The sequence below is a fragment of the Castor canadensis genome, chromosome 8, assembly GCF_047511655.1.
Source record: "Castor canadensis chromosome 8, mCasCan1.hap1v2, whole genome shotgun sequence".
NCBI classification, from domain to species: domain Eukaryota; kingdom Metazoa; phylum Chordata; class Mammalia; order Rodentia; family Castoridae; genus Castor; species Castor canadensis.
In genome coordinates, this window is record NC_133393.1 from 85053088 (window position 1) to 85070183 (window position 17096).

The 17096-nt window shown below is 37.9% G+C and overlaps 1 protein-coding gene across 1 annotated transcript; it reads right to left on the bottom strand.

Moving 5' to 3' along the window:
* Positions 1-8246: 8246 nt before the first annotated feature.
* Positions 8247-9263, bottom strand: LOC109691619 (olfactory receptor 10AD1-like). The gene has a single exon (XM_020171745.2). The coding sequence runs from the start codon at positions 9261-9263 to the stop codon at positions 8247-8249; it is 1017 nt and encodes a 338-aa protein (XP_020027334.2).
* Positions 9264-17096: the final 7833 nt, after the last annotated feature.

Sequence of the window (17096 nt, forward strand, 5' to 3'; positions counted from 1 at the left end):
GTCATCCTCTCTACATCTTCAATATCACAATTATCTACTGCATGGAAGTAGAGAGTAGACTTGTAATTACCTGATTCTTGGAGGTGAAAAGGAATGAAAGGGTAGAGGCTGGTCAATGAGTACAAAGTTTCAAGTAGATAGGAGGAATAAGTGCTGGTGTCTGTTACACAGTAGGATGTGTATAGCTAATAATAATGTATCATATATTCACAAATAGCTAGAAGAGATTTTTGAATGCTCACACACCAAAGAAATGATAATGATATGAGGTGATGATATGCTAATTATACATCATTGCATAATGTATACATATATGAAATTATCACATGGTATTTATAGTTATTGTATTGCTTAAAAAATAATTAGAAAGAAGACAAGATGACAGATTAGAAAACTCACCACATTTCTGGGTCTCTATGAACTAGAAATTAAACCTCAGGTACTTTTCTACAAAGAAAGTCAGGTAATTTAGAAAGGCAGAGGAGGGTGCCAGTGAAAGCATATACAATTAACAATGAGGGGAAATCAAGAAATATCAAAGTTTAGATCTATAAAAGAAACAAAGGCAACACTTCACTAAGGTTGGGTCCAGGTTATCCCCAGGTCCTGATTCTCTCCCATCCTCACCCACTACTAGCAGTGGGAGCAGTCGAACTATGCAAATCTCGTCCTGACGTACTCCATCTCTTCATTTACCATGTATTTGTGTGGCAAAAGATAGATGTGCACCAGTTTTCACCTTGAAAACAGAGCACCACCCTGACAGGCTAGGCAGAAGACGGCAAAGCTTACTGTAGACTGCAGAAGTTCTCCAGCATACTAAGTCCCCCACACAGGGCAAGGAGTGGCACCAGGGTAGAAACATGAGTGGGGATGAATACACCATGATTCACTAGCTGGACATGGTGGCTATACCAACCTTCCATTCCTCCAGATGCTGCCACTCATTTCTGAAGCTGCCCTACCCCCACCAGAACCACTTCAGTGGGCTCTACCAGCTCTACCCTTGGAGCAGCCCCACCTGGTAGAATTTCTGCTATTCCACAGTACTCCTCCACCCCCAGATACTCCCCCTGCTTGGGAGCCTTAATCATCCACTGATTCATACCTGGGCTGTACCCAGGGGGTAATCATAGGCAATCCTAGGCCCAGAACAGTTGCTGTACGAATGGAGCACAGCTGGTACACACTCTCCTCCACAACAAAGAAGAAGTATTTTTATTTTATTTTACTTTTTTGTTATTGTTACTTTTTCTACCATTTTCATTCCCTAAATAGATTGTCTTTATCTGTAATGATTAAACTGTATTCTCACACAGTTATTTCATATACCCCCCATCCCATATACTTAACCCCCTCTCCTAATTTTCCTTCATCTTTTTTCCTTCCCTCACCCCACTTCCCTGTACTACTTAATTAGTAATTCCCTTAATAATTTTTATAAGAATACTAATTCCTTATTAGATATAGATTATGTATCCAATTGTTCTTTACTTTATTTAAAGCTTCTGGTTTGATTTTGAATTGGTGATTTTATTATTGCTGAACTATGTTCCCAGTCAAGTTCCCAGCCACTACCCAATTCTGTCCATACATTGAGAATGTCTCAGTTGAAAAGATGTAGGTGATCAAAAACTCCAACCAATGACTTGACTTCATATACACAAGAAATATGAAAAAATAAGACCATTCACCCAAAACGCATCAATTTTACAATAAGAGAATCAAATGATAGTGAAGTGGGGGAAATCTCAGACAATAAATTTAAAAAAATGATGACAAAAGAAATTAAAGACGACATGAGTAAACACCTGAATGAATTCTAAGACCAGACAGATAAACAGCTGGATTAAATAAGGAAGACAATGCAGTTTACAAAAGAAGAAATCAATAAAGATATAGAAATCCTGAAAAAAATCAAATCATCATTGTAGAAATGAAAAACTCACTAATGAATTAAAAAGCACAGTTAAAAGCCTCATTAATAAACTGGATCAAGTTGAAGAAAGACTATCAGAACTTGAAAATAAGGTAGATGAATTAGAATATTCAGGTAAAGATAAAGAAAAAATAAAATCATAACTCAAGTGGTAGAACACAAGCTTATGAAAAATGAGGCCCTTAGTTAAAACCCAAGTACTGCCAAAAACAAAGTAAAAAAATAAAAAAATAAGAAAGTATGATAAGAATATGCAAGACTTCTGCAACACCATCGAAAGACCAAACCTACTAATCATGGCCATAGAAGAAGAGGTGTGAGCTAAAGGCATAGAAAACATATTCAGTAAATTAATAGAAAAATATTTTCCAGATCTTAAGAAAGACGTGGTCATCCATGTGTAGGAGGCTTTTAGGACACCAAACAGACAAGTTCAAAAAAGTCCTCCCCACATCATATTATAGTTAAAACATTAAACATATAAAACAAGGAAAGAATGTTGAAAGATGCAAGAGAGAAGTGCCAAGTCACCTTTAAAGACAAACTCATCAGAATAACAGCAGATTTCTCAATAGGAACTTTAAAAGCCAGAAAGGCATGGGGTGATGTATTCCAAGCCCTGAAAGAAAGTAACTGCCAATTTAGATTACTATATTCAGCAAAGCTATTCTTCATAACTGAAGGAGAAACAAAAGCCTTACACATTAAACAAAAACTAAAGGAATTCATGACCACTAAGCCAACACTGCAGAAGATGCTTAAAGAAATCCTACAGAGAGAAGAGAAAGATAAATGCAACCATGAAAGTAAGGAAAGAAAAACACTCAATAGACTAGTAGATAAGCACATGTGGAGTATGGAAGAAAATTACAAAAAAAACCCAACATGACAGAAATTACTACCCATTTTTCAGTAATAACTCTGTCAGTGGTCTCAATTCTTCAATCAAAGGACACAGGCTGGTGGGCGGATTAAAAAACAAGACACAATCATTTGTTACCTACAACAAATGCACCTAATTGGCAAAGAAACATAATCATAAAGTGAAAGGATGGAAAAAAGATTTTTCTGAGCAAATGGAGTCTGAAGCAAGCAGTAGCTATACTCATCTGACAAAACAGACTTCAAATCAAAATTAATCAGAAGAGACAAAGAAGGTCACTTATATTGATAAAGGGAACAATCCATCAACAAGATATAGCAATTATAAACATATATATACCAAATGTTGGTGCACTCAACTTCATAAGACAAACACTACTAAACATAAAAGCACAGATAGACCCAAAAAATAACAGTGTATGATTTCTATGTCTCACTTTCATGAACAGATAGATCATCCAGGCAAGAAAATCAACAAACAAACATGAGAATAAACAAAACTATCAATCAAATGAACTTAACAGACATATACACCCAATAGCCATAGAAAGCACATTCTTCTCAGCAGCCCATGGAAATTTATCCAAAATAACTGTATTTTAGGACACGAATCAAGTCTTATCAAATATAAGAAAACTGGAATACCATCCTGTACTTTACCAAACCACAGTGGAATAAAACTGGAAATCAATGGCAAGAGAAACTATAAGAAATATACAAATGGGGACTAAACAGTGATCAGCAGGTTATTAAAGAAATAAGGAAGGAAATCAGAAAATTCCTAGAATCAAATGAAAATTAAAATAAAACTTGCCAGAATCTTTGGGACATAGCAAAGGCAGTTAAGAGGAAACTTTATATGTATGAGCACTTGCACTAAAATATCAAAGAGATATCAAATAAATAATCTAATGATGCACCTCAAGCTCTTAGTTCTTGTTAGAAAAACAAGAACTAGTCAAGCACAAAAGCTGTAAATGGAAATAATAAAAGATCAGGGCATAATTTAATGAAATTGACAACAAAGTAATGATACAAAGACTCAAAGAAGCAAAGAATTGGTTCTTTGAAAAGATAAACAAGACTTATAAACCATTAGTCAAACTAACCAAAATAAACAGGGAGAGGACCCAAATTAATAAAAATAGAGATGAAAAGGGGATAGCACAACAAATACCAAGGGAATTCAGAGAATCATCAGGAATATTTAAAAATCTTATATTTCTCAAAATGGAAAATCTTGAAGAAATGGATAAATTTCCGGACACGTATGACCTACCAAAGTTGAACCAAGTGGATATAAACCATTTAAACAGATCTATCATAAGCAATGAGATTGAAGCAGTAAAGAAGTGTTTCCCAACAAAGAAAAGCCCAGAACCAGACAGGTTCACTACTGAGTTCAATCAGACTTTTAAAGTACTAAAACCAATGTTTCTCAAACTAATAAACAAAATAGAAAGAGAAGGAATGCTGCCAAACTCATTCTATAAAGTCAGCATTACCCTGATATCACAACCTGATAATTATAGATAGATCAATTTCTTTGATGAACATAGACAAAAAAAATTCTCAATAAGAAATTTGCAAACCAAATTCAACAACATATTAAAAAGATCATACACCAAGTTGGCTGGTTTCATTTCAGGGATGCAAGGATATTCCAACACATATAAATCAATAAATGCAATACAGCACATAGACAGAATAAGGATAAAAATCGCATGATCATCTCAATAGATTCAGAAAAACAATTTGTCATTCAGTCTGGGTGTCCAGCAATGGATGAATGTATAAAGAAACCACAGTATAAATACACAATGGAATATTATTCATCCATAAAAAAGAATGAGAGTTGGGCTCCAGTGGTTCATGCCTGTAATCCTAGCTACTCAAGAGGCAAAGATCAGGAGGATCACGGTTGGAAGCCAGCCCTGGGGAAATAATTCTGAAGATCCTATCTCAAAAAAAAATCCATCACAAAAAAAGTTTGGTAGAGTGGCTCAAATGGTAACAGCACCTGCCTACCAAGTGTGAGGCCCTGGGTTCAAATCCTGACACCACCCAAAATGAAATTATGTCATTTATAGGAAAATGGATAGAACAGAAAATCAGTAGAGCTAAAAGAAATATTACTGATTCAGATAGACAAAAAATGCATAATTTTTCTCATATGTGAAATCTAGACCTAAAAACAAGCAAAAAGAAATGAATATGCAAGGTGGAAGCATTTTAGGAATGACCAGCAAGAGTGGGGAGGAGGACTACAGAGGGAGATGGGGGTGGTAAATATGATCGAAACACATTGTATTAATTTATGGAGAAGTCCTAATGATCCCATAGTTTTGTAAAATAAAAAGATTACAAGTGTTGAATTTCAATTTGTTCTCCTATTTTTGTTGAGGATGGGAGGGAAAACTTTCAAGCATTTAACTCTTCACTTGTTTTTATTTTATTTTTTTGTTGGAACAACTTTTTATTTTTTAAATTTATATTCACTTATTCACATGTGCATACATTGTTTGGGTCATTGCTCCCCTCTACTCCCCATCCCCTTTCTTTCCCCCCCCAGCCCCTCTCACTTCTAGGCAGACTCTGTTCTGCCCTTACCTCTAATTTTGTTGGAGAGAAACAAAAGCAATAATAAGGAAGACAAAGCATTTTTGCTAGTTGAGATAAGGATAGCTATACAGAGAGATTCCTAGCATTGCTTCCATGTACCAATGTTTAACTCTTTACTTGTAAGAATGCACCTACAGCTTATTATTTATCTCTTGGTTAATTAGAATATTCCTCTTCATTTCCAAACAAGTAGGTCTTTTTTTCTAATTTTTTTTTTGGTACTGATTTCTAACTTAATGGCACTGTGGTCAGATAATATGGTCTGTATCATTCTAATTTTTTGCAATGTTTTGAGATTTGATTTATGGAATGCAAGATAATTTGTTTTGAGAATTTCCCATCTGTGGTGGATAATATGTATCTGGCTCAAGATACTGAATTAATCAGTGTGCTTGGAGGAAAGAGATGGCACTGTTCAATATGAAAAATGGAAGAATTTACAGACTGTAAGCAAGATTAGGGGTGATCAAACAGGGATGGTGACACATTCTGGTGCTACCTATCAAGGGCAGGAAGCATGTACCACTTTAAGGGGACAGGGATGGGAGCAGAGATATCTGTGGCTGTAGCAGAAGGTCACAGGACCTAGATAATGAAGGAAGAAGTGAGGAGAATAAACACCTCATTCTATCCTTCATTCCCATTAAATCCCATTAGCAATACTCATTAACTGAACCCAACTAGAACTAAAAGGCCATGAAGCTTATTGAGGCAGTCAATAAATGTCAGGCTCCAGATCAGGAGGAGGAAGTGGGTATTTGGCTCTAGAGGGACAAGGGAAAATATCCAACACACAGGAAAGGTACAGCAGACACTTCTGTGTGAATGGAGTGTATTTTCTATGTAGGTGGTGTTAGGAAGGAAAAAATAACAGGCAAGAGAAGTAGTTGGCATCCTAAGGTGGTAGTGGGAGAATTGAGGCTGCTGCAATAATGTAATGTGTGCTCTGGGAGAAAGATAGGCATTGGTAAAAGAACAGAGATTAAAGTGGACAAGAAAAATGATGGAATTCTAGGAAATATTCCCGTAAGAGGGCATAGATTGCACTAAGTGGCATTTTTTGGGGTCCCAGTAAAGAAGAGCAGACGGGTGATGGTATGGGACTGAGCCAGCAACGTGAAGTTGCTAAGGACAGGGAAGGATGATTGCTGGGTTGATGTGATTTGTTTAAAATAGGAAAAGGACAGACTTTAAGTAGAAGTCTATGCTAGTGGCAGATGGAAGGCATGATTGGACAGGAAAAGTCTATAATTTGTGAAAATTGGAGGAGTAAGTTTAGGCTTAGATAGAGACAAACACATGAGTTTTAGAGGTTTTATTACAACTACTTAACAGAGAATATTGCCAGGGCAATGCCAGCAGAAATCCTGCCAACAGGCAACTGAATGAAGACTTTGCAGATATAGAATTTTGTATTCTATTTTCCTCTTAGTTTCATTTTGCTTTGGTTTTGGCATTAATGGAGTTTGAACTCAGGGCCTCATAATTGCTAGACAGGCATGCAACCACTTGAGCTGCTCCACCAGTCATTGTTTCTTTTCTTTCCATATTAATACCTTTCATCCTATTTTTTCCCTGTTCAATACTTCTTTTCATTCTTGACCCTATGGACATCTTAGGTTTCAGATATTTTGTCCTATGATTTTGGGACATACAGCAGCTCTCTTGGCCTGTGCCCCATAGATACAAGTAGCATACATTCTCCTACAGTTGCGACCACCAAAAATGTCTTCAGACATTGCCAGATAAGTCTCTTATGGCCATGCTGTTCCTAGATGAGAGGCACTGCTCTGATCTATCAGTAAAGGAATAGAGGGAAAAGACATTTAAGTTGGAGATGTGAATAGAGAGTCTCAGGGATAAACAGATGATTTAAAAAGAGACAAATTTAAATTATACAACATACATCCAGTTTAGTGATAAAATTTTCAAGTGTAGACAGGAATGGTGGTGCATGCCTGAAACCCCAGTACTTTGGAGGTTTTCACAAGAGAATCATGAGTTTGAAACTCTGTCTCAAACAGCAACAACAAAAGATTTAAAGAATTTGCATATAAAGATGCAAATAAGTTAAGGTGCTCTTTTGTCATTTCTTGTATAATGCAGATGTCAAAGATTCCCTGATCCTAAGGCATTTTGTTTTATAACTAAAACCCTAATGCTACAACCTGAGGAAACCGGTGCATTCAGATTTTCTTCTCTTGCTTATGTCCTCTTTCTTCACCATTAATAACACACTTACTTGGCTCTCTTGCTGGATATGAAACCTCCTCTTGCTGTCTTTGGCATGTAACACAAGCTCATCAATTAATTCTTACTTTTCCAAGAAACTTAATTGAAGAACTTTGGGGACACCATGCAGGATAGAGCACACCTCACAGCATATTTCTCCAACTTACTGGTTCCACACATCCTCTTGTGGTTTTCACTACTCTTTTCCCAAAACAAAGCTCCAACTAATGCTCTCAAAATCATGGTCTTCTTTTCTTCTTCAATCACTTTCTCTTGAAAAGCATGCCTGCTTTTTTCAAGATAGGAAATAAATTCCAGTGCATTATACTGATCCCTCCAAATGTGAAAATACATTACTGAAAGATGTCAGGGTCAATCTACGCTGGAAGAGAAATCAGATGAACCTTAGACATAAGGAAGAGCTACCAAATTTGAGTCTGGTGCCAAAGAAGCCATGAATGCTCTTTCCTGTGGCATTTCAGCACTGAAGACATATTCTTCTGTCAAAGCTGGATAAGGGGCAACCTTCCCCACATCAAGGGAGGGAGCTTCTTCTCCAGGGGCCTACCTGCTAGACAGACTCTGCCTGGGCCAGGCTGGTTCTCCCAAGGGCCCTCCTCATGGCCCCCTTCATTTCCTTGTTGCGGAAACTGTAGATGATGGGGTTGCACATAGGAATGATGATGCTATAAAGGAGAGACAAAGGCTTGTCTTTGTCAGGCCCATGTGTGCTGCGAGGATTCATGTATGAGAACATAGCTGAGGAATATAAAAAGATGACCACAGTCAGGTGGGAGGTACAAGTGGAGAGGGTCTTTCTCCGACCTGAGGAGGAGGGTCTGCTGAGGATGGAGGCCAGGATGTGGACATAGGAGATGACAATGAGCACTGTGGGGCTGAGCAGTACCACAATGGCATCTGCAAATATTAACTTCATGCTGAACTGGGTGTCCCCAGAAGAGAGGGCAATCACTATGGGGGCCTCACAGAAGAAGTTTTCAATGTGGTTGTCTCTGTTGAAAGGATTCCGGAATGAAATATACTCAAGAAAGATGCCATTGATGAGCCCAAAAGTCCAGGAAGTACCCACCAGACAGACACAGACCTGCCGGCTCATGATCTGAGCATAGTTAAGTGGGTGGCAGATAGCAACATAACGATCATAGCCCATAAAAGCCAAGAGGATGCACTCAGCTACACCCATGAAAAAGATCAAGTACATCTGTGTCATGCAAGAGACAAAAGAGACAGTATGGTTTTTGATCATCAGGTGGGCCAACATCTGTGGTATGATGGTGGTGATGAAGCAGACATCCAGGAAAGACAGGTGGCCAAGGAAGAAGTACATGGGGCTGTTGAGTCTGGAGTCTGTCCATGTGATGAAGATGATGAGGCCATTCATGGCCATGGCGAGGCTGTAGAGGGCTAGGAAGAGGGTGAAGAGAAATGCCTGAATGGAAGGGGAGCTCTTCTCAAAGCCCACAAGGATGAACTCTGTCACTGTGTTACTGTTTCTTAGGTCTACCATCTGGGTTTTGCTTGAAGAGAAAGGACAGGAAAAGCATAAGAGATAGTTGTATGGTAACATAAGGTACTTACTTGGGCTCAGAAACCAACTATAAAAAAGTTGAGTGAATGAGTGGTGGTCAACATTTTGGGACTTAATAAGCTCTAGTAAGTTAGATTTGTAATGTGAAAATGCCAAGGTTTACTACAAGTTTTACAAATTGAGTCATAATATTAAAAATTAAGGAAGCGATGCTTACACTTTACTATAAGCCTGTTTTATTCGCAGACTTTTTAGACATATTTGACCAATCATGCTAAAAAGAAATAAATTAAAAAAGCATAAAAGAAATTTCAAAAACAAAGATTTAAAGTTTCCATGCACATATTTCACAGCTTAGTTGATATGGAGAAGCTCTCAAGTCATTCTGCATTACCATCAGTGATTTTTAATCATTTGTGATCTGCTAAATATTTCCCTGTTCTTAATTTAGTGAAGGTTCTCCCCAGTAGAAAATAGTGTCCTAAAATCAAGGTAAAAGTGACTGTGCTTAACTTATGTGATCAAGTGAAAATGTGATTTGTTGGAAGATATCATATCCATAGTGGTGTTGGGTGGCATTATGGGAAAAATTAATTAAGCATACACAGTATGATTCCTGAGCATTCATGGTTTGATCTCAGTGATGGACTCTTTGGAACGACACCCCATTGGAAATCACGGACATATTGTACTCTAGTTTGATAGGGCCCCCTGTTATTTATTGCATCCACTCCAGGACCCTCAATATAAAAGGACTAGCCACTAACCAAAATGTATTCAGAGATGAAAAATAAAATATCTGTGTCTGGTATCCAACATCAAATGTGGAAAGATTTAAGGAATTGAGAAGTGGAGTGTTTGAGGGGAGAGGATAGTGGCTATTACATTATAAATCAAACTTAGCAATTACTTGAGAGGTATTTGAAAGTATACATTTCTAGAAGAAAGTATGTTCAGTCTGGAGTGGCTCAAGTGGTAGAACACCTGCTGAGAAAGTAGAAGGCACTCAGTTCAAATCCCAGTGCCACCAAAAAAAAAAAAAAAAAAGAAACATATGGATCGAGATTCCAAGATGGCAGCTAGAGGGAGGAAGCAGAAAGCATGTCTTCTAAAGTAAAATCTTGGAGAGATGCTGGAGATACACCTTACAGGAAAAACCACCGAGAAGAGGCAAAGCTTTGACTCCTCCACACCCCCAGCCTGCGTGTAACATTCCCACTTCACATTAAATAGAGAAACCAGGAGGGCTCCCACGCCACAGCCAGATGGCAGTGCCCAGATGGCTTGAGAAGATGCAGACCACAAGATGAGCTGAGCGGCCGTGGTACTCCCACAGACAACCCTGGGCCAGATCAGCATAGCCCCCTGGACAGACAGACCCCCACCCAGGGAAAAAAGAGAAAAAAAAACTGAATAGTAAGCAATAACAACAAAAAAGATATGCAAAAGAGGGAGGGGCACACTGAGTGCCCAAGGGGGGGAGGGGAAACCACTCACAACAAACCAGCTGGAGAGGGCAGGAGTGGCGGCACACGCCCAGCAACCAGGAGTGGGAAAGCTTGTAAAAGTGGTGGTGGGAGGAAAACTCCACAGGAGAGGGGGGAAGACCCACTTCCCACGTGAACTGTAAATAAACATGCAGGCCTGAGAAAGCTGGTGCAGTGTCACTTCCCCCAGTGTGCTTGGAAAGGGGAAAGCTTGTAGCAGTGGTGGTCATGCCCAGGAGAACTCTAAGTAAACAAAGCCTGTGGGGCCAGGTGAGTGTTAAGCTCACTCCTGAGATCTGCATAATTAAAGCCTCCAGCAACAGCAGGCTGACAGCAGCAGGCAGGTGAGCTGCAGCCAAAGGTAGCCATTCACAGAACTGTCTCCAGACTCTTTTTTTTTTCTCCCTATGTTTGATGAGACAACAAATGAACTACACCTGCATGCTGAAAAACTTACTGAAACTGTATTGCATTTGAACTTGGGATACTTTGTGGTGTTATTTGTTTTGGTTTTTTTGTTTGTTTGTTTTTTTCCCCTTTGATGAGATGACAGAACTACTTCTGAGTCACCATCTCCAGGATTGCAGGCTGAGGGACTAACACCAAAATTATTAAGACTGAAACTTTATTGCATTTGAACTTGGATTTTTTGTTACTTTTTACTTTTATTTATTTATTTATTTATTTATTTCTCAATCCTCTCTCTGTCTCTCTAATTCCTGTTCAGCTTACTGTTGATTAGTACACTATCTCTCTCCCTGTTTATATTTTTGAAATTTTTTTTGTTTGTTAGTTGTTTAAGTAATAGTTATTCAATTTTTCCTTTAATTACCATTTCATCTTTGAGTTCTGAGGTTCTGTCTTCTGTTTGTTCTCTTCTGCTGGATTGGCCTTCTGTTTTGTTTTGCAATTCTGTTTCATTCTTTTTTCTGAGGTTTTCCATATCCTGGGTCGTTTCCTCTTTAATGTTGTCTATTTTTGTCCTGAGTTCATTTATCTCTTTATTAATCTTGTTCTCTTTTCACTTTGGTGTTTATACAGTGCTTGTATGGTTTCCTTTATTTCTTCTTGTGCTTTTTCAAATTCTCTATTTTTGTTGTCTTGGAATTTCTTGAGTGTCTCCTGTACATTTTGGTTGACCATATCCAGTATCATCTCTATAAAATTCTCACTGAGCACTGGCATTATTTCTTCTTTTATATTATTTTTGTGGGCTTCATTGGGTTTTTTGGCATAGTTTATTTTCATTTTGTTGGAGTCTGGATCTGAGTATCTGTTTTCTTCATTTCCCTCTGGTTCCTGTACTAATTTTTTGCTGTGGGGAAACTGGTTTCCCTGTTTTTTCTGTCTTCCCGTCATTGCCCTTGGTGTTGTTATTGTCTCTGTACTGTGTGCAATTAAGTATTTTCTAGCTTGTAATAATTTCACTGGTGATATTTAGAATGGAAGGGTGAGAGGAGATGGAAAGCAAAATTAAAGGAAAAGGGAAAAACAAATAAACAAGTAGAAAAAAACAAAACAAAGAAACAAACAAAAAAGTTTCAAAGATATAAACAGGGAGAGACAGTGTACTAATCAACCATAAGCTGAAAAGGCATTAGAAAGACAGAGAGAGGATTGAAAATAAAAAAATAAAAAATAAAAAATAAATGAAAAAATATATAAAAATCTCCAAGCGCAAATACCATAAAGTTTCAGTCTTAATAATTTTGGTGCTCTTCCTTCAGCCTCCAATCCTGGAGATGGTGCCTCAGTTGTTGTTCTGTAGTTGTCTCATCAAAGGGGAAAAATAAAATAGAACAAAACCGCACAAAGCAAAAAGAAAAAAAAACCAACAAAGTGTCCCAAGTTCAAATGCAATACAGTTTCAGTAAGTTTTTCAGCATGCAGGTGTAGTTCGGTTGTTGTCTCATAAAGGTAGGGAGAGAGAAAAGAAAAAAAAAAGAGTCTGGAGACAGCTCTGTGAATGGCTATCTGTGGCTGTGGCTTGCCTGCTCACTACTGGTCAGCCTGTTGTTGATGGAGGCATTATTTATGCAGATCTCTGGGGTAAGCTTAACACTCCCCTGGCCCCAGATTGTTTGTTTACTCAGAGTCCTGTGTGCAAGCCACTGCTACAAGCTTTTCCCTTTCCAAGCCCACTGGGGGAGGTGACACTGCACCTGCTTTCTCAGGCCTGTATGTTTATTTACAGTTCATGTGGGAAGTGGGTCTTCCCCCTTCTCCTGTGGAGTTTTCCTCCCCACCACTCTCACAAGCTTTCCTGCTCCTGGTTGCTGGAGGGCTCCTGCCCTCTCTGGCCAGGCCTGGCTTGTTTATTTACAGTTCTGTGAAGGATTTCCCCTCCCCTCCTTTGGCACTCAGGGCGCCCCACCCTTTTTGCAACATGTCTTTATTGTTCTTATTGCTTATTACTCAGTTTCTCTTTTTTTCCCTGGGTGGGGGTCAGTCTCCCCAGGGGGCTATGCTGATCTGGCCCAGGGTTATCTGTGGGAGTACTGTGTACCGTTTAGTTCATCTTGTCTGCGTCTTCCCAAGCTGTCTGGGCACAGGCATCTGGTGGCCAGGGGGCCCTCCTGATTTCTCTATTCAACTTGAAGTGGAGATGCTCTGCGCAGGCTGGAGGTGTGGAGGGGTCAAAGTTTTGCCACTCCTCAGTGGCCTTGCCTGCAAGGTGTGTCTCCAGCATCTCTCCAAGATTTCACTTTAGGAAGCACGCTTTCTGCTTCCTCCCTCTAGCTGCCATCTTGGAATCTCTTCCCCCCATTCTGATTCTTAATCATCCCCTTTTACTACCTAAACTGCCATCCCTTCTTGCTACATAAACTTTTCACCTCATACCCTCCCATCACAACACTTACTAACTTTAGCCTTCCAGGACCACAAAGATTCATCCTTGCTCCAATAGACAGCCAAGATACTGAAACAGTAGGAATAACTGACAATCATGAGGGATCACTGTAATTTCAAGGCTGCAGTTTAACAACTATAACAGCTTTAATAGCTAAGCCTCCTTGACTTAAGTGGAACAGGGTGTAGAATCCAACACCCTGAGAATAAGAAGCAGAAGGGAGTACTATCAAACCTCTACTCCCCATATAAAGACAAGAAAACACACCAGAGCCCAATCCTGTATAATTATTCATAAAACCCCAACCACAGGGGCACAAGGGATTGGAATCCTGAACCAAAAGCAACCCCAGATGTGTAAATATCAATGCAGAAACATGAAGTAGCAAAGCAACAGCTCTCAACAATCAACTCCACCACTAAGGATCAATAGCAAAGAGGAGGAAATCTCAAATATTGAATTCCAAAAAATAATACTAAGAACAATTAATGAACTCAACGAAGAGACAGAAAAGCTAGTGTCTGAATTCAAAGAGGATATGAATAAACAACTAAAATAGCTCCAAGAGAATTCAAACAAACAGAAGAATGAAATTAAAGACTATGCAGGATATGAAAGAGGAAATCAATAAAGATATAGAAATCCTGAAAAATAATTAATCTGAAATGAATAGCTCAATATCCCAAATAAAAATTTCGATTGAAAGCTTGGTGAACAGAATGGAGCAAGTTGAAAATAGAGTATCAGGAACACAAGACAAAGTAGAGGAATTAGACCAAATAGTCAAAAAAATATGAAAAAATGCCAGGAAAATATGAGATATCTGGTACACCATTAAAATACCAACATTGTGAATTATGGGTATAGAAGGAGAAGAGATAATGAACTAAAGGCATAAATAACCTATTTAATAAAATAATAACTGAAAACTTCCCCAACCTTGAGAAAAAGAGGGACATCCAGGTGAAGGCAAGATACAGAACACCAAACCACCAGGACCATAAAAGAAATACCTCCAGATATATCAATATCAATACACTTAATATTCAGAACAAAGAAAGAATACTGAAAGCTGCAAAACAGAAAGGACAAGTAACAAATTCTAAACACAAGAAGGTCATGGAAAGACATATTTCAGGCCCTGAAAGAAAATAACTATCAACCTAGATTAGTCTAGCCAGCAAAACTATCCTTCCTAATTGAAGGAGAAATTAAAACATTCCACAATAAGCAAGAATGAAAGGAATCCATAACCACCAAACCAGTACTAAAGAAAATACTTAAAGGACTCTTACACACAGAAGAGGAAATTAGAGTGAGACAGGAAGATGCAAGAAAGAATAATTCCTTTTGACCAAGCAGACTGGTAAACAAGGAATAGGTAAAAAGTAAATATCAGAGGAATAAAAATGATGAGAAACACCACATACTTCTCAATATTAACACTGAATGTCAATGGCCTCATGCTGCAATCAAAAGACACAGAACAGCAACTTGGGTTAGAAAACAAGACCCAACCTTATATTGCTTACAAGAGACACATCTCAATGAAAAAATAAACACAGGCTTAGAGTCAAAGGGTGGAAAAAAATTTTCCAAGCAAATGGACCCCATAAACAGGCAAGAGTATTGATACTTATATCTGACAAAGTAGACTTCAGACTAAAATCAATCAGAAGAGACAATGAAGGTCACTTCATATTAATTAAAGGAACAAATTCTTAACCTATATGCACCAAACATAGGGGCACCCAACTATATTAAAAAACACTAATGGACCTAAAAGCACAGATAGACCCTAACACAGTGATAGTGGGAGACCTGAATACCCCACTGTCACCAACAGATAGGTCATCCAGGCAAAAGATCAACAAAGAAACTTCAAAATTAATACACACCTTCGACCAAATGTACATAATAGACATCTACTGAGTATTTCACCCAACCACCATGCAATACACATTCTCTTCTATACATCATGCAACTTTCTCCTAAACAAATCATATTTTAGGACACAAAGCAAGTCTCAGCAAATTTAAGAAAACTGAAATAATCCCCTGTATCATATCAGATCACAGTGGAATAAAACTACAACTCAACAACAAAAGAAAGCACAGAAAATATCCAAACACATGGAGACTGAACAACACACTGCTGAATGACCAGTGGGTCATTGAAAAATAAAAAAGTTCCAAGAATCTAATGAAAATGAAAATACAATCTACCAAAATCTGTGGGACACAACAAAGGTTGTGCTAAGGGGAAAATTTGTAGCTGTAATGCCTACATTAGAAAAAGCAGAGACATCTAAAAAAAGACAACCCAATTATGTATCTTAAGCTTCTAGAGAAACAGGAAAAAACAAACCCCAAATTAGCAGATGGAGAGAAAAAAATAAAGGTTGGGGCTGAGATCAATGAGATCGAGACCAAAAAACTATTCAAAGAATCAATGAAACAGAAAGTTGTTTCTTCAGAAAAATTAACAAGATTGACAAACCCTTAACTAACATGACAAGAAGGAGGAGGGAACAGACACCAATTAATAAAATCAGAGATGAAAAAAAGAACATAACCACAAATACTAACAAAATCCAGAGTATTCCATTAGGGAATACTTTGAAAACTTGTATTCAAGTAAACTGGAAAATCTAAAAGAAATGGATAAATTTCTAGATGTATTTAAGCAAACAAATTGAACCAAGAAGGTATTAACCACCTAAATTGATCTATAACAAGAAATGAGATTGAAGCAGTAATAATGAGTCTCCCTACAAAATGAGCCCAGGACCTGATGGATTCATGGCTGAATTCTACCAGACCTTTAAAGATGAACTAACACCAATACTCCTCAAACTTTTCCAGGAAATAGAAAGGAAAGGAACACTCCCAAACTCATTCTATGAAATCAGTATTACACTCAGTCCCAAACCCAATAAAGATGCAACAAAAAGAGAATTACAGGCCAATATATTTAATGAACATAGACACAAAAATTCTTAACAAAATTCTGGAAAACTGAATTCAACAACACACCAAAAAGATCATATGCCATCATCAAGTCAGTTTCATTCCAGGGATGCAAGGATGGTCCAACATATACAACTCTATAAACATTATAGCACATACGAACGGAAGTGGGCAAAAATCACATGACCATCTCAATAAATGTAGAAAAGCCTTTGACAAAATTCAACACCCTTTCATGATAAAAGCACTGAAGAAATTAGGAATAGAAGGAATGTTCCTCAAAATATATGACAAACCTATAGCCAAAATTATACTAAATGGTTAACAGCTGAAACCATTCCTACTAAAGTCATGAATGAGATGGGGATGTCCATTTTCCCCATTCCTATTCAATATAGTTTTGGAATTCCTAGCCAGAGCAATAAGATAAGAACAAGAAATAAAAGGGATTCAATCAGGGAAATAAGTCAAACAACTGCTATTTGCAAATGATATGCTCCTATACCTAAAGGACCCCACAAACTGCACCAAAAAACTCTTAGAAATCATAAACTCTTTTGGTAAA